Below are 24,544 nucleotides of genomic sequence, written 5' to 3'. Positions count from 1 at the left end.
AATATATGAATTTAAGAAAGTTAATCCGTCTTGTTCTTTATTTTTATAAGAATTGGAAGTATATAATTCTTTATAAAAATCAAGAAATTGTGTTATAATATCTTTTGTGTTGGTATGTGTATTACCTTGTGTATCTTTAATTGCAATAATCTTAGATTTTCTTTTCTTTGCTTTTAGAAAGTTTGCTAATAATTTCCCCGCTTTATTTGAATTTCCATAATATTGTACTTGTTTGTTGAAAATGTCTTTTCTCACAATTTGAGAAGAAATTTCATTGTATTTAACTTTTAATTTTAATAATTCTTGTAATGTATTATTTTCCCATTTCTCAATTAATTTATTTTCTAATAATTTAATTTGATTTCCCATCTCAAGAAATTGTTTTTTTTTTTGTTTGTTAATAAATGTTGAATATGAAATAATATTTCCTCTCATAGTTGCTTTAAAAGCATCCCATAAGATTTCAGCATTAATATCATCTGTTTCATTAAATTGAAAGAATTCTTGCATTTTTATTTTGAAATCTTCAAGAAATTTTGAATCCGCTAATAAATCATTATTAAATCTCCAAATTAAATCTAGGTTTTCAGCATCATAATTTTGAAGATTAATCCACACACCAGCATGATCTGAAATTATAATGGGATCAATTACTGCTTTTAAGATGCGCTGCGCTATATTATTAGAAACAAATATATAATCAATTCGTGAAAAAGATTTATGGACCTGAGAACAAAAAGAAAATTCCTGATCATTAAAATGAAGAATTCGCCATATATCTACTAAATCACAAGATGTTATCAAATTATCTAAGCCTAATGATTTTATAACTTTACTTGGTTTTTTATCCAATATCGGATCCATTACAGCATTGAAATCCCCTGCTACTATTAAATTAGATGTAGCCAGTGGTAAAAGCAACTGTTGAATTTGTTTAAAAAACTCCATTTGATTCGTATTAGGAGCATATAAATTGAATAAATTCAGGGTAGTATTTCCCAGAACCATTTCGACATGTACCCATCTTCCTAATGGATCATAATTAATTAATTTGAAATCTGCATTACATTTTTTATTTATTAGAACAGCCACTCCAGCCTTTTTCTTTAAAGCCGGTGCAAATAAACATTTAGAAATAAAACCTCCAGATAATTTTTTTGATTCAATTTCCGATAGATGAGTTTCTTGAATAAAGTAAATATCCGCGTTTTGATTTTTAAGGAACGATAACAATTTCTTCTTCTTAATAGGATGATTTAAACCATTGACATTCAGTGAATACATTTTTAGATCCATCTAATTAATAATTATATTTATCCAATTTTTATCCAGTATTCTATGATTATTTACATGATTAGTTCCCAGCACATTCATTAAAAATTTATCCCCTATCCCACCCATTATTTTCCCTCCCCTCCCACCCTTTATCTTATTCTGATTTGGAACACGCATTGGTCATGCAAAACCTACAACACCCTCTCCAGGCAACTAATAAATCATTATAATATTTAAAAACATATTTTTGAATTCAATACATTCTTTATACTTCTACCCTTATATTCTTAAAAATTATATTCATTTAATCTATAAAATTTTATGAATTTTCTGAAATTTATATATAATTGAATCATAAATTATATTCAATATACATACATGTAATATAATATTCTTAATAGATAAACATATTTTAAATGTAGCTCTTATTCTCTATATATATATCTATATATCTTCATATAAATTAAGTAAATCCATTTTTAATATAAATATATAATATTAATCTTAATAATAATGCATTTCAATCATTTTCATAAATCATCTTCATAATAAATTAGTATGAATGAATAATTGATTAAAATATACATTTTATGTCAATACATAAGTTTTATAATAAATTCATATTTTATTAAATATCTATCATTCATTTAATTATTTTCTTATTTATCATAATAAGTTATTATGACTGAAAAATCAAACAAAATAAAATAAATATTTATTAGACATCTATTTTTTAATTATTTCTGTAAATATTCAACTACTTTTCTTGTATATATTTCATAAAATTATAATTTCTTTATACATAGTTAAAATATTGATTTTGTAATAAATTAATATATTTCATTAGTAAATCTTATTCTCAATAGATCAATTACAAATTTTTTTCAATATTTAATAATAAATTCTTTATAACTCATTTCATTATTACTTAATCTTAATAATTTAATATGGTATATAATTGAATGTATTATCAAATTTGATTAAAACTTGTATTTTATATATAATTTTTTATTTATATTTTGATAATAATAATTTTTTTAATATAGTATTATTTTTTTATTATTTTTTTTTTTTTTTTTTTTAATATAATAATAATTAGAGATATTAATAATTGTGGATGCTGATTTTTTAAATACTATTATATTATTGCATCCATTATTCTAATATATACTATTTCCAGTTAATAAAATTTCTTATATCTTAAAAAATTTTTTTTTTTTTTTTTTTTTTTTAATAATCTTCTTTATTTTCATTTTTTTCCATCTTCATTCTTCTTTCTTCTTTCTTCTTTCTTCAGCTGAATTATTCTGTTTTTTATATAAATTTAGGATCTTTTTGTGTCAGAAATTCTTTCAGCTTTGCCGGGTCTTGAAAATATATGGATTTATTTCCACTGGATATTCTCATAGTGGATGGATAATATAGACCATATATGTATCCTTTTTCCTTCAGCTGTTGTCTGTATGTGAGGAATTGTTTTCTTATGTTAGCAGTATATTTCGCAAAATCCGGTACTAAAATCAGTTTTGATCCTTTATAATTCAAGTTTTTATTTGCTTTTGCCAGTTTTAATATTTCTTGAGCTTGTTGATACCGTAGCACCTTGAATATCAAAGGTCTTGGAGCAGGCTGGTTTACAGGCTTTCTTGTGGGGATTCTGTGGGCTCTTTCAATTTCTAACGGCCATTTTGAATTAAGCTGAAGCAGTTTAGGTAACAGATTTTCCAGGAATTGTACTGGATCTTCTCCTTCAATATTTTCAGCCAGCCCCAAAATTCTGATGTTCTTCCTTTTTCCTCGGTTTTCCATGTCCACCATTTGATTTTTTAAAGCTGTTATTTCTTTTTTATCAGTTTCATATTCCTGTGTGAAAGATTCAAACCTCTCCACTTTTTCTTCCAGCACTGTCATTCTCAGTCTCTCAGTTTGGATTTCTAGTTTCATGTTAAGAAGCTCTTCTTTTACTTCAGATATTTTATTTGAGTTTTCAGTCAGCATTAGTTTTATTTTATAAAGTTCAGTCATTATATCAGCCTTTTCAGTGAGTTCTTCAGTCTCCATCGGGAACGGCACACTCGATGGTGACAGGGGAGTAACTTTAGTTCTTTTTGCTGAGATACCTGATGTCGAAGGTTTCTCAGCTTTCCCCTGCTTCATATTCGCCATCTCCGACGTTGTTTTCAGTGTTTTTACTCGCGATTTGAAAAAAGTAAAGTATTAATTTTGTTCCGATTGTTGCCTGGATACGGGAGCGCTGCAGTTAGGCTGCCATATCGTGCGCGCTCCAAGCCACGCCCCCTGTATGCACTGTTTTTGAGATCCAGGAAGCCTGCTGCATTTGCACATACGCCATGTCATCGTATACCTTCCAACACCTTCCACCAGATGAGATTTATGGAGCAGCGACTTGGTTGTCCATTCACACATTCACCAAATTTTATAAGGTAAACGTAGCAGCTCAAAAGGATTCTTCTTTTGGAGCCTTGGTTTTGAGGGCAAGTGTCTCTCCCACCCAGGGTTTCTGGGACTGCTTAGGTACATCCCTTCATTCAGCAAACCTTCCCTATTGCACTCGTAAGAGATTAGGTTCTCGCCTTGATAATATCCCAGTAGATGGGGATGGTATGCTGAAACATTCCCCCCCCCCCCCCCCAATTGTTTTCGGTGTGCATGTCTGGACTGTCTGCTACTTGAAGGCTGTATCTCAGAACTTTCTGCCTGCTTTCCTTCCTTTGAAGAAATTGTATATTGAATGTGGAATTCTGGAGAAAACCCAAAGTAACTATATATATATATATATATATATATATATATATATATATATAGTAAGATTAGCATTTTACCTTGATAGTATCTTTTCTAGTAGATAGGAGTGGCATGCTAAATCAAGGGTCTTGTGTCCTCTCCCGCGAGTCCATTGCAGGAGATACCGATTACTGTTTTTAGAACCTACTTTTCTCCCTGCTGCTCCCAGTCAGTTTCAAAGCAGACAACATCCCTACAGGAGAGGAAGCCCCCCTAATAAAACTGATTTGCTCAAATAAAACATGGGCTCATAAATAAAACATGGCTCAAAACCATGCCATGGAAAGGAATAAAATCTTTATTAACAAAAAGCCATTATAAACTGGAATTCTGGAGAAAACTCAAAGTAACTATATATATATATATATATATATATATATATATAGTTACTTTGGGTTTTCTCCAGAATTCCAGAGTTTATAATGGCTTTTTGTTAATAAAGATTTTATTCCTTTCCATGGCATGGTTTTGAGCCATGTTTTATTTATGAGCCCATGTTTTATATATATATATATATATATATAGTTACTTTTATATATATATATATATATATATATATATATATATATATATATATATATATATAACTGTGGAATTCTGGAGAAAACCCAAAGTAACTATATATATATTGCAGGAGATACCGATTACTGTTTTTAGAACCTACTTTTCTCCCTGCTGCTCCCAGTCAGTTTCAAAGCAGACAACATCCCTACAGGAGAGGAAGCCCCCCTAATAAAACTGATTTGCTCAAATAAAACATGGGTTCATAAATAAAACATGGCTCAAAACCATGCCATGGAAAGGAATAAAATCTTTATTAACAAAAAGCCATTATAAACTGTAGAATTCTGGAGAAAACCCAAAGTAACTATATATATATATATATATATATATATATATATATATATATATATATATATATATATATATATATATAGTTACTTTGGGTTTTCTCCAGAATTCTACAGTTTATAATAAAACATGGCTCAAAACCATGCCATGGAAAGGAATAAAATCTTTATTAACAAAAAGCCATTATAAACTGTAGAATTCTGGAGAAAACCCAAAGTAACTATATATATATATATATATATATATATATATATATATATATATATATATATATATATATATATATATATATATATAGTTACTTTGGGTTTTCTCCAGAATTCTACAGTTTATAATGGCTTTTTGTTAATAAAGATTTTATTCCTTTCCATGGCATGGTTTTGAGCCATGTTTTATTTATGAACCCATGTTTTATTTGAGCAAATCAGTTTTATTAGGGGGGCTTCCTCTCCTGTAGGGATGTTGTCTGCTTTGAAACTGACTGGGAGCAGCAGGGAGAAAAGTAGGTTCTAAAAACAGTAATCGGTATCTCCTGCAATGGACTCGCGGGAGAGGACACAAGACCCTTGATTTAGCATGCCACTCCTATCTACTAGAAAAGATACTATCAAGGTAAAATGCTAATCTTTCTCTCTCTCTCATCCCTTTAACGTGTCACACAGATTGAGGAGCCCATTTTTCCTGACTTGTACAATTGCCTTTGGGTGAAATATACACTGTTACTTTTGTGTCCTTCATTCTCGAAGGTCTGTATTATGGATTAATTATGGAAGGCCCTTAATATTGCCTACATTAATTGGGATACCTTTTAGTTGTGATTCTGTTGCATCCACTCCGGAGTCTGTATAGCAGGTGTTCAAGCTATACCCGTGAACTGGGTCTTGCAGAAAGCCACACACTGTTTTCGGCTCCTATATAGCAGAGGAAAACGGAGCCCCCTACATATTTTTTCGTTTTGCAAGCAAACCATGCAGAAGTGTTTCTGTTTTGCTTATTTTATTCTTTTTGTTGTGAAGTTTCCTCTTTTTGGTGTCTTCGTTGCTTTAAGACCCCTTATTCGCCTTAAGACCCCCTATTCGCCTTAAGACCCCCTATTCAGGGGTTCTCTGCCTGGGAAAGGAGCAGTTCCGTGGAGCTGGACTACAACTTCACAGGGCAAGCTTCAAGTAGATCTGTGGAGTCAGCCTGTTGCGTGTCACCTCAGCTCTGGTCCGCTCCCCTGGGAGAAAGCTTGCCTTGTCGGAGATTTAAGCACAGGCTGTTATGCGCCCCGTGTAAAAGCCCTTAGGGTATTGGGGCACAAACTTTTTTCCTGCCCCCAGTCACGTGTCGAAGTTTTGGTCTGGGTCTGTCTGACTGGCAGCTCGAAGATTCTGTAGATTGGACTATTTGAAGAAAATTTGAGGTAGAAATTCCTTTCCCTTCTCACTTCAGATACAGAGAGAGCTGGCTTGCAGGCAGGTACTGCAGAGACACTGAGTACAGCCCCATTATTTCCTATGGGAAAATCAGAGGGGGGAAGGTTCTGAAAAAGTTGTCTTTGGCCCAAACCCCTGTTTTTAGTGATTTTTATTTTTCAAATAGATTCCATGGGCTTTGGCATGACTTTTCTTGTGCCATCTTGGAATTTATTGATCTTTTCTTCTGCCTCATCATCCCTTAATAAATCATAAGGGATGGATGCGGCCTCTGCTCATATGAATTCTTTGGGTTGCCATGAACCATTGTAAGCAATTCTTTTTGCAGGCCTCATCCAGGGTCTGTCTGGAGTCGGCCTTGGCCCTAGTGGGTGGCTTTTCCCCGGAATTTATCTAGCTCTTGTGGCGAGCATATTTCAAAGACCCAGCTCATGTGGTGTAGCCGAAGGACACACCGCAAGCTTCCAGGTCGGTGCCTTTGGCGGAAGTCACAGCTAAGGTTCCAGCGGACCTAGATTTGCCTTAGTTTGCACACCGACAATATGTCTCTCTTGCTACATGACACTGATTCCATTTGTGGAACAGTTAAGAAGGGTGCCTCGTGGAGCCCTGATATGGGTGATGACCCCTTCATTTGCTGGCTGTTTGTCAGTCAGTCCACCATTTCATTTTGGATTTCATGAAAGAACTGAAGTTGGAAGGTCAGCCCTCCATGTCTCAGTGTACAGTCATGAGCTGTTCTAATGCTCTGACATCCTTTTTCCCTGTGCATCCAGATCTTGTTGCTCTAGTTACAGAACACTCCAGAGCAGTGCTTCTCAACTCAGTCCTGGAGTACCCCCGTGCCAGTCAGGTTTTCAAGATATCTACAATGTATATGCATGAAAGACATTTGCATATAATGGAGGCAGTGCATGCAAATAAAGTTTATTCAAATTCAATGTGGATATCCTGAAAACCTGACTGGCAAGGAGGTACTCCAGGACCGAGTTGAGAAACACTGCTCCAGAGATTCCAGAGTTCTTTTAAACTGACTAAGGCTATGTCTAAGCTTTATCCTATGGCGCTGGAATTTCAAGTATTTGAGCAACGGAAAGTGGACTCGACAGTGGCTCAGGTCACCAAGCACACAGCCCTCCTTAGTAAAGGAGGAGACTGGTGAATAAGGATTCCTAGGATCGCAGGGTGGACATTGTCTTGAGTTTTGTGAAGTGGCTTCTTTGGGCGTTAATACTGCAACAGCGGCCTCGTTTGCGACACATGCCTGTCACATGAGATCGTGCCAGGTGCCATTGGCAGAAGAGGTCGCCTGCCCCCAGCTGGTGCTGGAGGGCATGGATTATGTAGCGGGTGCCTTATATCAGTGGTCCCCAACCCTGTCCTGGAGGACCACTAGGCCAATCGGGATTTTAGGATAGCCCTAATGAATATGCATGGAGCAGATTTGCATGCCTGTCATTTCCATTATATGCAAATCTCTCTTGTGCATATTCATTAGGGCTATTCCCAAAACCCAAAAGGCCTGGTGGTCCTCCAGGACAGGGTTGGGAACCACTGCCTTATATGACCTCCATAAGAGTTCTAGGCAAGGTCTCAACTTATGCAGTTATGGCTTGCAAAACGCTTTGGATCCGTCACTGGATTGGAGATTCTGCTTCTAAAGCGTCACTGAGTAGACACCCCTTCAAAGGACAAATGTTTTTTGGCAAGGGGCTTGATAACTTCATGGCTGGCATGGTGGATTGCTGTCCTAGGTCTCTCCCAGATAGCAATGTTCACTGTCCCCCTGGGGGGAGTCGCAATAATTTTTGTCCTCCATGCAGGTTCCGCCAGGCTTTCAGAGGCTTGTCTGTCCAAAGATCTTCCGAAGGGTACAGACAACACTATAGCAACTTCAGATACCAGCAGGCTTTGGGTTCTCATACCAGTCCATCCTCCAAGAAGTCCCAATGACTCCAGGACTCCAGCTGCGCCTCCTCACGTTGGAGGCATTTCGCCAGGAATGGGAACAGATCTGCTGTCCCTGGATAACAACTGTTACGGTAAGTAACTGTGCTTTCTGGATCACCATAAATCTGTAATCCTAATTTCATTGGATCTCGCAGTAGCATTTGATACGATTGACTGTCAATTACTTTTACAAAGATTAGCTTCGGTTGGAATCACCGACCAAGTACTCGATTGGTTTAAATCTTATTTCGCGGATCGATCTACCATGTTCTTTAATAATTCCAGTTCAGACAGTCTCGAATTCTTTTGGAATCCCTTGAAGATCGATCCTATCACAGCTATTGTTTTAATATTTATCTTGCTCCTTTACTGACGTTATGCCAATCTAACAGCCTCGCAGCTTTTGCTTATGCTGACGATATTCAGATCATTTATCCTATTGATACCGCAAATATTTCTGAAATAAATAAAAAGTTAAATAAAATAAACAATTGGCTAAGGGAAAATATGCTTTCCCTTAGTATTTCTAAAACAAACTGTCTCCTCTCTTCCTGGAAAGATGGTCTACAATTAAATTCTTCCATCCGGATTGACAACACTGCTATTTACCAGGTTAATTCAGTTAAAATCTTAGGTATAATTATTAATGCTAAACTTACTTTCAACATGCAAATAGGTACTGTTGTTAGAAACTGCTTTCACAAACTGAGAATGATTAGATTACGGTACTATCAAGTATTCTGGAACCACTGTCATTAAATATACTGATTCATTCACTTGTAATGGTGAAAATTGACTGCTGCAATTCTCTATATAAGGGTATATTGCAGAAAGAGATTTGGCATGTTCAACTCATTCAAAATACCGCTATTAAGGTTATTACAGGATCTAAGAAATGACCAAGTCAGTCCGTTGTTGATAAAGGCATATTGGCTCCTTATCCCCCATAGAATAACATATAAACTCACCTTGATAACATTTAAAATAACATAAAACAAATGAACCAGCATTTATAGATTGATTATCCCTCATGAATCGGCCTTAGTGTCTTCCAACTAGCAGAAGGGCCATGTAGGGAATCATTCTGCATAAGTGAATACATATCTTAGCCACTGGATAATTTCAAGTTCGTTCTTATTGCACATAGCAGGTTGGTCATATTGCTGCCATGTTTGTGCATGTTTCCTGTTCTCTTGTATGTTGCAGAACAGAATAGTGTTATGTTTGTAGGGATGCTCCCTGTGCCCACTTCTGTGTATGATTTTGTTCCAGTGCTGTTCCGATTGCTTTTGGACTCGATTGTAGGGGACTCTGTTCCTCTATGTAGGAGGAGCCAAAAACAGTGTGTGGCTTTCTGCAAGACCTGGTTCATGGGTACAGACTGAACACCTGTTGTACAGACTTCTCTGTGAATTAACAGGTTCTTACCTTTGGTAATCTAATATTCCCTTCCTGCTTACCATGTCCCACCCTTAACACAGGAACAAGGTTTGGGAATTGATATTTAATCTCTCACAGGGTTGTATGTAACTGCTGCTACTTGAAGCCCACTCTTTAAGCAACATGTATAGTAGGTTGCCTTTTATGGGAATAGAAGGGGATAGAAAAATAACCATGGTTTACCAAAATTTAATTAATCCTATTTTTAATTTAAAAAAAAATTTCAACATGGCTTTGCTTATTTTCTTCCTTCTGTTGGTTTCTGTCATCGCACTGCAGTGATAGTGGTCTTCCATTGCAGGAGAAAAGTGAAGATAAGGTTAATTCCAAAGGAAAGAGGGGTACAAAAGGCAAACAGACTGAGGAAGCCAACAAAGACACTAAGGAAGATTTACCTTCGGAAAATGGAGAAACTAAAAGTGATGAGGTCGGTATACATTTTCATTTCTTCCTTCATTTTGCAGTTTTGATATTGTAACATTTTTTCCTAATCAGGAGTAACTTAATTTCATTGTGAAAACGATCATGATACAGCCTTCACTTTTAGTGTGGTTTTAAGTTAGGAAAACCAGTAAATTTTTTATCTTTTAAAGTCGGGTAGAGGAGAACCTCTGACGTCAAATACATGGGCTATTTTGTTTTTGGAGACATGAGGCAGTTTTTAAAAGACTTTAGTATGCTAAAACCAGGTATGTTTGCTCAGCTGTATTGACAAGAAAAAATCCAAATAGGAAACAATCTAGTGTGAAAATGTGTGAAAGATTCCTAGAAATGGAATGACAGAACTTAGACAATTACAATATATATATATTGAATATCGAGTCGTTGGATAATACAAAAAACAATAGTAACCCCTCAAAGAATACATAAATGGAGTAAGTAAAAGCAGGATTCCATATCCAAAACAAATTTGTCTTGGAGGTGAAACTTTTCTTGGTGCTACACTTCTTGACGGCGAAGCAGTCGTCACCGGGGTTCTGTCACATAAAATTGAGACTGTACTGTATTGTGAACTTATTTTGCTCTATATGTAATTCAGTATTGATTTTGAATTTGATATGCAAACTAATTTTTACATATCACATCTTGAGTCTGATTGTGTGTGAGCTCATATTGTCTCTTACTGAGGCTATATTTATCCTGATTGCTCTTACCATGGAGGGCAGATTACTAAGAAACATTTGAGGACTTGCACACACTGGCTAATTGAGACTGAACTGTACATACCATATAACTGTTCTGGCATCAAAAAAATATTCTCAAAGATGAGGAGCCAAAAATAACAGTACATCATTTATATGAATAGTCCTCATAATATAAATTCAATGAGTAGTAGACACTTATCTTTTTTAATTACTGTGTCTGTTCCATCAGTGCAGGAAACATCTCTGCACTGATGGAACAGATGCAGTGATTGAGATAAGTGAGAACTGTCCACTACTCAAGAAGTGCTGCTACTCTTTTTCTGGTATAGCAGAGGGAAATTTCACATCTGAGGCTTTATATTCTGATGACAAGCAAGATGTCATCTGAGGGAGCCCCAGTGCAGACACTGCTCAGTTTAATCTTTTAAGAGGAATTTGATACAGCCCACCATGTCTTCCCACCTGACAAGTGTGCGTTGGACCGTTAGTTTCAGTTTCCTTGGGTCTGGGAGGTTGCAAAGCCGATTTTCTCCCATGCATTTTTTTGTCTCCTGTTTTCCTACGTTTACCTTCTTGGAACTAACCAAAAAGGATAGGGAGAAATGAAGTGTTTTCTCTATCAGCTCCTGAGGCCCTCTTAGGCCTGAGCATCAGCCAGGTTACATCACACTTTTTTGAGCACAGGCAAACTTTCATCCTTCCTCCCTGTCAAATCAATTTATTTTTTTGCATTGACTATTTTCCTCTACATGTCCTAATATGTGCATCATGGCTTTAAGCACTGATCCTTATAGTTGGGGCCTGCAATTACTGAGCCCAGACCATGTGGTCTTTGTTTCTTCTTTCTTTATGGATAAATAGACCTAGAGAAATGTCTTGGCACGATCCAGTCCATCAACTTTGGCACTGTAAGCATTGTTTCCAATGGTTGCTAGAGATGCATCCACTGATGGGAGTGCTCCAGTATCAAGGAGGCCCTATGAATTTGTATGGCTTTTTCTGCAGGTTATGTCAGCGGCAAGTTGCCGCCAGTTTCCCTTCAGGCCCACTCCACTAGAAGTGTTGCTGCTTCGAGGCCGGAGTCTTGTTCAATTCATCCAGATGAAATTTGCAGGGGAACTACTTGGTTCTCGTCATACTTTTTACCCAGTTTTACTGGGTGGATGTGGCTTGCTCTGCCACTTTTCAGACCTTGGTGTTGCACGCTCTTCTGTCCCTCTCTAGACGCTTTTCACTATTTGGACCCCTGAGGTCTCCTGAGGTTACATTAAACATTAACCAAGGCTCAGCTTTTCTGTTTTGTGAGTTTTACAGGCCCCCTGAGGAAACCTAAATTTGCAGAAACACAGCCCGTGTTGGATCTAGGCTCCATTGTTCATTGGTATTTTTAAATTTGAAATAAAGCTTTGGAACTTTATACTCCTGTGTCCAAGAACTGGCTCCACATGGTGTGCTTTGTGGACCTTCCTAGACTCTGCCATTGCTTTGGTATGTCACGTAGCCTACAGAATCTGGAAGGGACGTAAGAGAATAGATTAGGTTTTCACCTTTGATAATCTTTGTGTTTATCCTTGGAGGATTCAATATGGCCACCCTCTCTGTAAGCTCAGTTATCCCAGGAAAAGCAGGCGGCATATTCTCACACATGAGTGACGTCGCCGACAGAGCCCCGGTACAGACACTTGAAAAGTGGATCACAACTTTAAGAGTTGAGAAAAATCGTGATCAGCCCGCACCGCGCATGCATGAGTGCCTTCCCGCCCGACGTAGGTGCTTGGTCCCTCAGTTTTCTAGTTTCCGCGGAGCTACCGGTAAGACATGTTTTTTCAACGGCCATTGAAACTATTCCTCTTGCCTTCCCACTCTCGTGGCTTGTAACTTTTGTCATTTTGTGTTTATTTTGCTTTTATTGTTCTTTCCTTTAAGTGAAAAATTATTCAATTTATTTCTTTTGTGGGCATTCGGCCCAGCGGGGTCTTTTCGCTGCTTCCATCATCACGTTCGATTTGGCACAAGCGGTTTTCTTGTCCATGTCACGCCCGCCAACAAACAAATTCTATTTATTTTCTTTTTTGCTTTAGGATAAAGTAGTATATTAGTTGTATTGATAAACATTTATAAACAAAGCTTCAGTATAAAATTATTTGAGACTTGTTTGGATGGGATCAAATGGTTTGCGGGGACCGGGCGATGACAAGGTCTGAGTACACAGGGATGGGGCAGAGACAGGGACAAATTTTTCTCCCCATGTTATTCTCTAGTGTTGATGTCGACTCCGCTTCCATAATGACACCGAAGAGTTGACGCTGCTGAAGAATACGATTTTTCAAAAGTCCTCTTCTGCAAAATGGAGCAGCGCTGCAAGACTCGGGACGGTGCTCGGGTCCCAAGCACTGGAGACATCAGCAATGAGGGTCAGTGATGGAAATAGCCCGAGCACAGCTACCACACTTTTTAAAACCTGTTCTACCTTTGTTTGTCTGATTTCTGCTTAACTCATCTTCTCATTCAATTCTTTCCACCACTCCCCCCATAGTCTGGCATCTCTCTCTCCCCCAGTTCCCTTCAGCGTTTTCTCCCCACTCTCTCTCCCCCCCAGTTCCCTTCAGCATCTTTCTCTCTCTCGTTCTCCCCACTCTCTCTCCCCCCCAGTTCCCTTCAGCAACTTTCTCTCTCTCGTTCTATCTCTTTCTTTCTATCTCTTTCTCTTTCTCCCTCTTTCTCTTTCTCTCCCCATCAAGTTGTGTGTGTACACCATAGCAGAATGAATGGCTATGCTCTCTGGATCTCAAGGAAGCCTATGGTCTTCAGGTTTTCCCTTACCTGGACGATTGATTGATTGAGGCTTCAACTCAAGCAGTGGAGCTGGCGACAACTCATACCATCTCTTTCCTTCAAGCCTTGGCCTTCGAGATCAATTTCCCCAAATCGTCCCTGCAACCGACTCAACGTCTCCAGTTCATCAAAGCCATTCTAGATACTATTCTCATGAGGGTGTTTCTTCCTCCAGATCGCCTAACTGCTCTGCTTCATCTCTGCCAGCAGATGTTTCATCCCCAAACATTCTCTGCGGAGCACATGATGGTTCTCCTAGGGCACATGGCCTCCACAGTTAATGTGACACCACTTGCCAGACTGCATCTTCGCACTCCTCAGTGGGCCCACACTTCTCAATGGTCTCCGGTGACAGATCGGCTCTCGCAACATATCTCTGAAACCTCATCGCTTCTACAGTTCCTCCACTGATGGATGACCTCCTTCAGTCTATCCAGAGGTCTCCTTTTCCATCTACCTCCTCATCAGCAGGTGCTCAACAATGGATGCTTCACCATATGCCTGCGGGGCACACATGAACAGTCTTCAAATGCAGGGCCATTGGACTACCAGAGAGCACAAATTTCACATCAATTTTCTAGAGCTCAGAGCGATGTACTATGTACTGAAAGCTTTCCATCATCTTCTGAACGATCAAGTCCTCCTTCGCACGGACAATCAAGTAGCAATGTAGTACATAAACAAGCAAGGAGGCACGGGCTCTCGTCCACTTTGTCAGGAAGCTCAAAAAAATCTGGCTTTGGGTGACGGCCTGCAACCTTTTCCTGAGGGCAGTCTACATAACAAGGTGAGAAGAATTCCTTGGCAGACAACCTCAGGAGAATTTTTGAACCTCACAAATGGACACTCAGCTCAAGAGCTCTCTAATCCATCTTTGCACAATGGAGCACTCAGGTGGACTTGTTTGCAGCTCCCCACAATCAGAAGTTGCCCCAGTTCTGCCCCAGACTTTACTCACCTCTCTGGAAGCAGATGCGTTTCTACTGGTCTGGACACAAATTTCTGTATGCGTTTCCTCCCACTCCTCTCATATTGAAAACTCTTAACTCAAGCAAGAATCAGCCACCATGAATACTCATAGCTTCTCGGTGGTCAGATAGCATAGGTTCTCCCTTCTACTTCAACTCGGCACCAAGGAGCCAATACTTCTTCAAATCTTTCCTTCTTTGCTTACACAGAATCAAGGAGCTCTTCTTCATCCCAACCTGCAATCATTACACCTGACAGCTTGGTATCTCTCAAGCTGAACTCGGCTGAATTACATCTCTCTCAGCCGGTTCGCAATATTATCGACGCCTCCAGGAAGCCTGCCACTCAAGTGTTATCAACAAAAGTGGACCCAGTTTTCTTCCTGGTGTCTTCATCATCATTACAATCCAATTTTTTTATCAGTTGAACTTATTTTAACATAGTAACAAAGTGGATGATGGCAGATAAAGACCCAAATGGTCCATCCAGTCTACCGAACCTGATTCAATCTAAAAAAAAAATTTTCTTCTTAGATATTTAGGGGCAAGAATCCAAAGCTCTGCCTGGTACTGTGCTTAGGTTCCAAGAGGACCTGTGAGACTGCAAGACTAGGCATCAAAATGGCATATGACGTTTAATGTGAGCAAAGTACAAAGTGATGCATGTGGGAAAGAGGAACCCAAACTATAGCTACATGATACAGGGTTCTATTATTTGCTCCATCTCTCGAGCTCTGGACTCAAGTCAGCATCTGTTAGAGTCTATCTCAGTGCTATTACAGCTTTTCATGTTCCAGTTGAGGGTGAATAAACCTCTCACGGCTCATCCTTTGATCTCCAGATTCATGAAGGATCTTTTCAATGTAAAGCCACCTCTCAAACCTCCTCCTGTAGTCTGGGACCTTAATGTGGTTCTTTCCAGATTGATGAAGCCACCATTTGAACCAATGGCCACAGCTCATCTCAAGTTTCTTACCTGAAAAGTTGTTTTTCTTATCTCGCTCACTTCTACCAGAAGGGTCAGTGAGTTACATGCGTTGGTGGCAGATCCACCCTTCATAGTTTTTCACCATGATAAAGTGGTTCTATGCATACATCCAAAGTTTCTATCGAAAGTGGTCAGTTTCATCTCAATCAGTCGTTTGTGCTTCCAGTTTTTTTTTCCCTAAGCCTCATTCTCATGCAGGAGAAACGACGTTTCACACTGTTGACGTAAACTTGCTTTGGCTTACTATATCGACAGGACAAAGCCTCATCGAACATCTCCCTAACTGTTCATCTCATTTGATCATAACAAATTGGAGCATCCTGTCTCCAAGAGAGTGATTTTTCCAACTGGTTATCGACCTGTATCTCGTTCTGTTATGCTCAGACTGGACTGCAACTGGAGAGTCATGTCACTGTTCACAAAGTCCAAGCTATGGCAGCTTCTGTAGCTTTCCTTAAATCTACGCCTATTGAGGAAATCTGTAAAGCTGGATGGATGCTTAATGTATGTGAATAATGTGCAGGAGCATTTAGGGTCTATCTGCATCAACATTCCAGAGTCAGATTGATACAATGTCCCATAGGCCTCTGATGACATTGGTTAGGCCAACCGAAAATGCTGACATTGGCGAGCAGGGTTCCCATTTGTGAATGCACAGTTTGTCGGTTGTAGGCAGCGGGGAAGCCTGGGCTGCTTCTACCGCCCACACAAGGATTTCCCCAGTTGCTGACGATCAGAGAAATAAGGCTTCCCTTACCATTGGTGGTGTTGGGAACTCCCTTACTGCTACAGCAGCTGATGCCTGCAGATCTGCTTTAGTGGCTGGGTCTGTTCAGGCCTCTTTGGGGAAGATTTTTTCAGTGGGCTTTTCCTCGGTTTTGGCAGGAAATTCCACCATTTTGCATGTGGCCTCAGGTGACCTCCCTTCTGTCTTAGACAAGAACAGATTTTAAATGTTTCTCCTGCTTCTGCAGCGAGTGCTTCTATGCCCCAGATTTTGTTTTAGTCACGTACAAGTCTTTCAGACGGCTGAGGGTCTCTAGTTTTTAAGGGGTGCTTTTGCTTTCCACTTCTGCCCCCATTCAGCCCCCCTCGGCATTGGCTCCTGTCCAGTACCCCCTGGTCTTTGGCCAAGCAGCAGCAGGTTTCATGGGATGGAGATTTTTTTATTTGCAGACACATTTTTACCTGATGAGGACTTGTACCCTTTGTTTGATATCCACTAGCCTGTCGAGGGGGACTGGGTGGGGCAGATGATACCTAAGGCTGTTTTTCTGAGATGCCAGTTGGCGAGGATGTGTTGGTAGTGCATATTTTTTTACTGGGAAGAGCTGCAGGAGTTTATTCTTTAGGTTTGAGGAGTAAGCAAAGGACCCCCCCCCCCTCCTTATGTGATGGACCCCCCTGCTTCGGGGGATCCTCCTGTTCTTTTTCTATGCATTCGGGATGTGCAGACACAGTGGAAGATTCTGGATGCACCTTTTCATTTGGCGTGGTCCATGACCAGGCTCTAGTCTCATTCCTGAGGGGGTTAGAGATACTTTTAAGTCTCCTGTGGTGGTCTCGGCACACAATGCCAGTTGAAGTCATCTTGGCCTTGCGAGACTCAGAATATCATAAGATAGAGTCTCTTTTTGAACATAGTTTTGACGTGGCTGTCTAGGTGGCAATTTGTGGCGGTCTGGTTACCCAGGCTTGTTTCCGGTGTTCTGAGAGGGTCCTGGACCGGGGGTCTGATGACTTGTCCTTGGTGAATCAGGAAGTGGCTAAGATTAAGCTCGGCGCTTCTTATCTCTGATGCCATGTATGATCTGTTGTGGGCATCTGCCAAGTCCTTGGCCCCTCAGAGTGGCCACTCGTCATACCCTGTGGCTTCGGGGTTGGTCCGGCAGATCTGGCCTCTGGGGCTAAGCTCAGTAAATTTCCTTTTCGGGGCTCCTTCCTTTTTGGACTTCTGTATATCCTAAGCCCAGATTATTGAGGTAAGAACCTAATCTGTCGATCTTGTTGGTTTCCAGGAAATGTTCTACTAAGAGTTGTTATAATTTTAAATGGAATACTGTAGGTTTATGATCTGGTATAAGGGCAAAGCACTAGATCTCCTCTTGTCAAAAACTTTGTTGTGTACCACCTGCGCCTCTGAATCTGGTGTGAAAGCCAATGATCAAGGTTTACCTCTGCAATTACTGCTTACCATCACCATATAGGAGATAAGCACTTTTGATAATATAGCCTCTAGTTATTCGCTTCACGAGAGGTTTACTTTTGACAGTATTCTTGGTAAACCTCAACTGTGATGAACTGGTTGAGTGGAAGACGATCATGCTGAGGAATAGAATGGTACCAGTGGTGTGCCTCATGGTTCAGTTCTTGAGCTTGTTCTTTTTTACATTTTCGTAAGTGATATTGCTGAAGGGCTGTCAGATAAGATTTGCCTCTTTGTGGAGGAGTTTCGCAAAGCTGCAACGTGGTCTTCAGTCCACATGTTATCTCATTACTGCCTTGAACAGAAAACTCAGCATGAGATTTGGTCAGCCTAGCAAAACTTGTTTGTCTAGAAATCAACTCCACCCCTGGGCCCATTTTTCTTCTGTTCCAAGCTGCATCTTCACAACAGTCTATACGCAAGTTCAGACTTTTGTTGGCTGGCCTTGTCTTTGCTAGGACAATAGGCACTCAAATTATTTTCAGTGAAACTAGTAGCTAGGGATTCCCACATGTGAAAAATAATGTCCTATCCTTGAAGAAAACAAATTAATGTTTTACTGTGTACTAGTTTTTAAACCTGTTACATTAACGGGTGCTAGCAGCCCTTCTCCCTTACTTTTACCTTCCCCTTGTCCAGCAGCACCCCTTCCCTGCATTTCTTTCTTTTTTTAATTTCTTTCTGTATCTGTCTTTCCTCTCTTTCTCTCTCTCGCTGTCTGTCCTTTGTTTCATTGTCTCTTTGGCCCCCTGCCTTGCTGCCTGTCTCTCTCCGTGGCCCCCAAGCACACTTCTCCCCCCCCCAAAGCATAGCAACTTTGCCCCTTTCCTTCTCCCCCTCCACTTCCCTGTGCAGCAGTAGCAGCAGGATTTCCCTCCCACTCTTCCCTGTGCAGCATTCCCTCACGTTTTACTTCCTTATGCAGCATTTCTCTTCATCTTGGTAGGGTCCGACGCAGGGAAACCACAGCACTCAAACCACTGCAGGCTGCAGCTGGAGGAAGTTCAGGAAAGCGCCTCACGCGCTGCAACTGCCATGCCCCTTGCATGCCGAACGTGTGCACGTGCCGCACGCAGTACTACCATGTCTCTGCCACGGAGCTACAGATCACAGCGTTAGAAGTGCGCATGCGTGCTTAGGGTTTTATTATGATTGATATATATAAGTTCTGTCATTCCATTTCTAAGAATGTTTTCAAGCTGTCTTGACAAATTGAGGAACTTTTGTGTGCTACTGAAATTTTATCCTTATCCTTGTAGGCCCCAGCTTCTGATGGAGAAAAAGAAGCCAAGTTGGAGTAGAACATCTTGCACCAGGTCTTCATCCATGGCCCCCATACCCCCCTTGTACAATGCAGAGGAATATTTTTATCAACTATTTTGTAAATGCTGGTTTTTTAGTTTTAATTTTAGGAAACACTTTTAAAAATGGGGCAGTCTTGCCACTTTGTCCCCTTTTTTATTTAGAGGTTTCTGTGCTTGTGATGTGAAAATCATGTTCTGGTTGTCAGTTTTCTGTACAACCATGGTCATTGGAATGTTATATGGGAAGTTAATTTTCTTCTATACTATGTGGATTTTAACATTCCATAGGCTGCAAGGTGTTTATATCAAAAGCATAACACTTGAAATTCATAATCATGAGTTTTTAATAATGTCTTAATGCACTAATTAGTTATTTTTTTGTTAGCTACCTTCATCCCCAATACAAGTTCTCAGAATCGTTCCCTTTGATGTGGATTACTCCTGGAATTATGTATTTTTTCTGGTATCTAATCTTTTGGTAGCAATTACTTTTAGTAAAATAAGTGCTGTGAAAGACTGGACTATGTCAAATTTGTAACATTGATTAAACATTTTGGACTGGCAACTGTAGATATAATAAACACTAACTAATATGTCTGTAGTATGGGAGGGGAAAGGTTCGGTAATTTAAGGCTGGTTATCTACAGACTTTAAGTTGAAAGACAACGGGAATAATTTAGAAATTAAACTACATGTAATTTTTTTAAAGATTATTCTAGAGTAACAAAATGTACAGATTGTTCATAGTGTCTGTGTGCTTACTACCAAATGTCCAATAAAATCTTGGTTACAAAAATCCTTGAATTGTCTCAAATTCTGCAACTATATACAGTACATTGTAACATTTTAATGCATACACTAAGAGGGTCTGCATTGTGTGTTTAGTTTATATGTTAGGGTGGTTAATCTAGTGTCCTGCTTTGATCACTGCTATTGATTTTGCTCATGACTGCATCTTAGGTAGTGGTGATAATGCATAAAGTTCTAGACTTTGTAGTTCTGAGCCCTGTGACATTGGGCTGATCCATATATGCTTTGCTAGAGGGAAGCAAATGGATGAAAAAGCCATGCTTTAAAGCAGTGTTCTTGAACCTTTTTACACCCGTGGACCGGCAGAAATAAAATAATTATTTTGTGGACCGGCAAACTAATAAGACTAAAATTTAAAAACCCTGTTTACGCTCCATTTCCGCGAGCTCGGTCCCCGCAAACCATCTGATCCCATCTGCACAAGCCGCAATTATGATTTTATATTGAACGTATTTTATTAAAGTATAAAAAGAAACAATATTCTGAACAATTGTGATTTTATAAATACAAATATACAGAGCACGGACCAACAAAACCCCTGTCTCCCCTCCCCTTCACATATATCCCCTCTACTATTAAGAAAACTGAACAAGCCAAGTTCATAGAAATATCATGCTAACAGAATACTGCAGTCCCCAGTTATGTCTCTAGCAGGATATATATTTCAAATCTGATATATTCTAATCACAAAATAGAAATAAAATTATTTGTTTCTACCTTTTGTTTGTTGTCTCTGGTTTCCGCTTTCATCTTCTTTTCACTCTCTTCCTTCCAGCGTCTGCCCTCTCTGTCTCTTCAATCCAGCATCTTCCCCTTCCATCTACTGTCTGACCTCTCCCCCTTCCATATGGTATTTGTCTTCTTTCTATGCCCCTCTCCCCTTTCCATCCAGCCTATGCCCCTCTCTCCTTTTTACACGATTCACTCCAGCTTCACTGCTCTCTTCATTTTTATCTCTCCTACACCAGATCTAGCATCTTTGTCCCTCTCAATTTCTATGCTGACCCCCCTTCCCATCTCATTGCTATCTCTCCCCTTCCCCTCCTCTAATCTCCCTGCAAGCTGTTTCCTTCCTTTTTTCTTCTCCCTTCCCTCCTCCCCCTGTCCAGCAGTAACTCTCTTCCTTTTCCTTTCCCTCTCCCCTCCCAGCAGCATCTCTCCTTCTCCCTCTCCAGGTCCAGTAGCAGCTGTCCCTTTTTCCCCCTTACCCAGCAGCTTCCCAGACTCCTTTCCCTCCCCCCTCCCAGCAGCATCTCTCCTTCTCCCTCTCCAGGTCCAGTAGCAGCTGTCCCTTTTTCCCCCTTACCCAGCAGCTTCCCAGACTCCTTTCCTCCCCCCTCCCAGCAGCATCTCTCCTTCTCCCTCTCTAGGTCCAGTAGCAGCTGTCCCTTTTTTTTTTTCACCATGCCAGCAGCTTTCTCCCCTCCCAGCAACTCTCCTTACTTGCCAGCTCTGCGATTCAGTAAGGCAGCCTCGGGTCCTTTGTTGGGTTGCACAGCCTCTGAGGAAAGCGGAAGTTGCATCATCAGAGGCGGCCCGACTCAGCAAAAGCTCCAAAGCTTCCTTCCTGAATCGCTGCACTTATAAGGAGAGCCGCTGGGAGGGATGAAAGCACAGTCGGAGGCTCCCCATTATATCTCCGGCCCTGCGCTACTTGATCTTGCCAGTCCTGTGCGGACCGGCAGGAAATTGAAGAAGTTAATCTTGCCGGTCCTGTGCGGACCGGCAGGAATTTTCTGTGGACTGGCACCGGTCTGCGGACCGGCGGTTGAAGAACTGTGCTTTAAAGGACTGAAGGAATAGTTAAGTTCTGGAATATCTGGAGATGCAATGAACAGAAAAGCCTCTTACCTGGTTTTTCTTCATCACCCAGCAAGTGGAGGCAGAATACAGATTTGAACCTGCATGGTGCCCTCAGATAATGTTCACAACTCCTCAGTATTTCTCTGTCTTCTGCAAATGGTGATGGGCAAATTGCAGCTTCTAGCCTAGGCTAAGTATGCCCCTGAGTTGTCTGGTAAACTCTTCCAGTTGAGAAGGGAGTTTCTCCGGAGACAAGCAGGGCATATGCAGGCACACTTGTTGGTGAGGTCCTCTGACTGAGCCTGTGCTCTCCCCTAGCTCTAGTAAACTTTTGGCTTAACTGAGCATGTGCAGGATGCCCTACACCTGGAGCCCCTCCCCTCCTATCATCTTTTTCTTTAACTGCTCCAGTACAGTCGCAGCTCTCCCTTCTTATCTCCTCAGAAGAAAAAAAGAAAGAGAGCCAAAAGGCTTTCTAGCCATTAGGCTATTAGTTATTTCCATTAAATAAATAATAATAAAAAAACAACCCAGAGTGAAGAAAGCCTCTACAGAAAAAAAAATATCGATGTACAATATACATATGGTTTTAAAAACCAGCTAAATATTGTGGCCATCTTTCTTCCTTTGAGGCTGATACTGTGGACAGTGGCTCTCTCCCTTCGTGCCAGAACTGTGACAAAGGCATCGAGGCTGCCAACTTCACTGCTTGCTCCCTCCCACCAGGGTCCTGTCTCAGTTCCGCCGGGGGTGGGAAGCTCAGCGCCACTGATGTCTGCAGAGAAGGAATAAAAACGGCAGCTGTGGCAAGACACAAAAAGAAGTCTATCCAGAGGGGTGATACTCCTTCTCCACCAGTGACAGCTTTAGCGGCACGTCCCTCACAGAAAGACACGGGGATGCAGCTGTTAACAGTGAATGTTTCTAGGAAGGCTTCCGGGGAGCTCAGTTTCGGCCTTACGGTCCTCTCCTAGTTCTTGCTGAAAGATTTGGCTGCAACCTTAAAAACCAGCAAAAACCCATGCTAAGACTAACTTTTTTATTTCTCTAGATCCTTTGGACTATGACCAGGTGCCACCTAAATGTCTTGCTTTGCATGTTTTAGCTCCAGAACCTCCTTTCAGGGTTCTGAGTCTGTTCAGTCACTTTCTAATTTTTTCAATCTTTTATAAAAGCTTATGCAGGTTAGTGCTGTTTCAGCCTTCCTTTCCTGCTCCTGCTATTCCTCTCCTTGAAGCACTGCAGTGCCCTGCTTGTCTGGAACAACTTTCATCAGAGAATCCTGTTTTATCAATCTCTGTTGATATTCCTCAGCACGAATTGGGATCCCTGCACCCCCATTTGTTCATCTCCAGCACAGGCAGATTCTCCTAAAGATTGGTCAGATCATTTCAGTGCCCTTATGTCAAACCTTAATCAGCTTTCTTTACCTCTTTTGCAGCCAGTCCCAATAAAGGAGTTTTTCCTTATCCTAAGTTCTTACAAAAGGTTTATATCTTGAGTCTTCAGGCTGCTATGCCCATAGGCAGTAAGGATTTTCAAGCTATCCTTCAGTCCTGTAAAACACCATCAAAGGAAATTATTTCATTGCCAGTATGTCAGATATTACAAGACCTACAACTGGCTAAATGGCAAAACCCCTGTCGGTCTCCATAGCTTCTCGGAGCCTTGAATTAAAATACAAGGTGTAAGAGGTATCTGGTCATGACCTGCTTCAACTCCCTCACCATTCTATGATCCTGGAATCGGCTATTAAGAAATCAAAAACATCATCAAAATTTTCTACTACTGCTCCCCCAGGAAAAGATTGTTGTGTCTTGGATTCTGCTGACCGCACAGTATCTTGAGGCTCTATGCTTTCTTATAGGATTATGGCTCATCATCTTCAAATCGTACATTTTCAACATCCAATCCTTCAACCTGACACTGCTTCTCCTGAAGCCATTCCAAATCTTCATATAGCACTTCAAGAGTCTACTTACCACTTTCTTACTGTGATACCTACGATATAACTAGAACAGCAGTTGCTATAGCTGCCTTCCACACAGCATGTCAAAGAGCATCGGACCTCAGAGATGGTCTCCATGACAAGTTGGCAGATGCTCCCTGCTTGGGAGACAGCTTGTTTGGGAAAAAAAAGTACAAACCACAATCTCACAACTTGGAAGATTCAATGAAGTTACTTACCTGTAACGGGAGTTCTCCGTGGACAGCAGGATAAGTCAGCCATACTTTAGTGATGCCATCTAACATTCCCAATTTGGAATTGCTCTCCCAGAGCTCAGGTGAGGCTTTTGGGAGCCTAATCTGAGCATGTGCAGGTAGCCCTATATATACCTGTGCTGGCCTTCTCTAATCCAGCGATTCCCCTAGTTTGAGTTTGCAGTGTCGCCCGTAGGGGAGGAGGGAGGGTCTGTGTGGTTGACTTATCCTGCTGTCCATGGAGAACTCCTGTTACAGGTAAGTAACTGCTTTATCCATGGACAAGTAGTCTAAGTCAGCCACACTTTGGTGACTCTCCAGCTGCAGGGTTCAGAGGGTGAACAAGATGGGGCTCCTGTGGTACGGTGAGATTGCAGATTGTGTTGATGATAAAGAGAAAAACTCCTTTAATGAGACCAGTCAATGGCTATGTTTTGTAACCGTTAGGAACTTATTTGGTCTTTAGAACTTGACCACCAACTTTTTTTTTTTTTTTTTAATTTACAAACATGGTAGGGCATATATTTTTATAACAGATCTAGT

General features: G+C 40.3%; 1 protein-coding gene across 3 annotated transcripts in view; it reads left to right on the top strand.

Annotated features, from left to right (window-relative positions):
- The window catches only part of HMGN1 (high mobility group nucleosome binding domain 1), a 44,581-nt gene extending 24,597 nt beyond the window's left edge, over positions 1-19,984 (top strand). For all 3 annotated transcript variants that reach the window (XM_033941838.1, XM_033941839.1, XM_033941840.1), the window contains exons 5-6: positions 10,042-10,167; positions 19,142-19,984. In XM_033941838.1, coding sequence (XP_033797729.1) covers positions 10,042-10,167; positions 19,142-19,183 — 168 coding nt within the window. In that variant the 3' untranslated portion in view covers positions 19,184-19,984. The remainder of the gene's footprint in view (positions 1-10,041; positions 10,168-19,141) is intronic.
- Positions 19,985-24,544: the final 4,560 nt, after the last annotated feature.

Source organism: Geotrypetes seraphini, chromosome 4, assembly GCF_902459505.1.
Source record: "Geotrypetes seraphini chromosome 4, aGeoSer1.1, whole genome shotgun sequence".
Lineage (NCBI taxonomy): Eukaryota > Metazoa > Chordata > Amphibia > Gymnophiona > Dermophiidae > Geotrypetes > Geotrypetes seraphini.
Note: the sequence above shows the minus strand (reverse complement) of the source record. Positions and strands in the feature narration are given on the sequence as shown.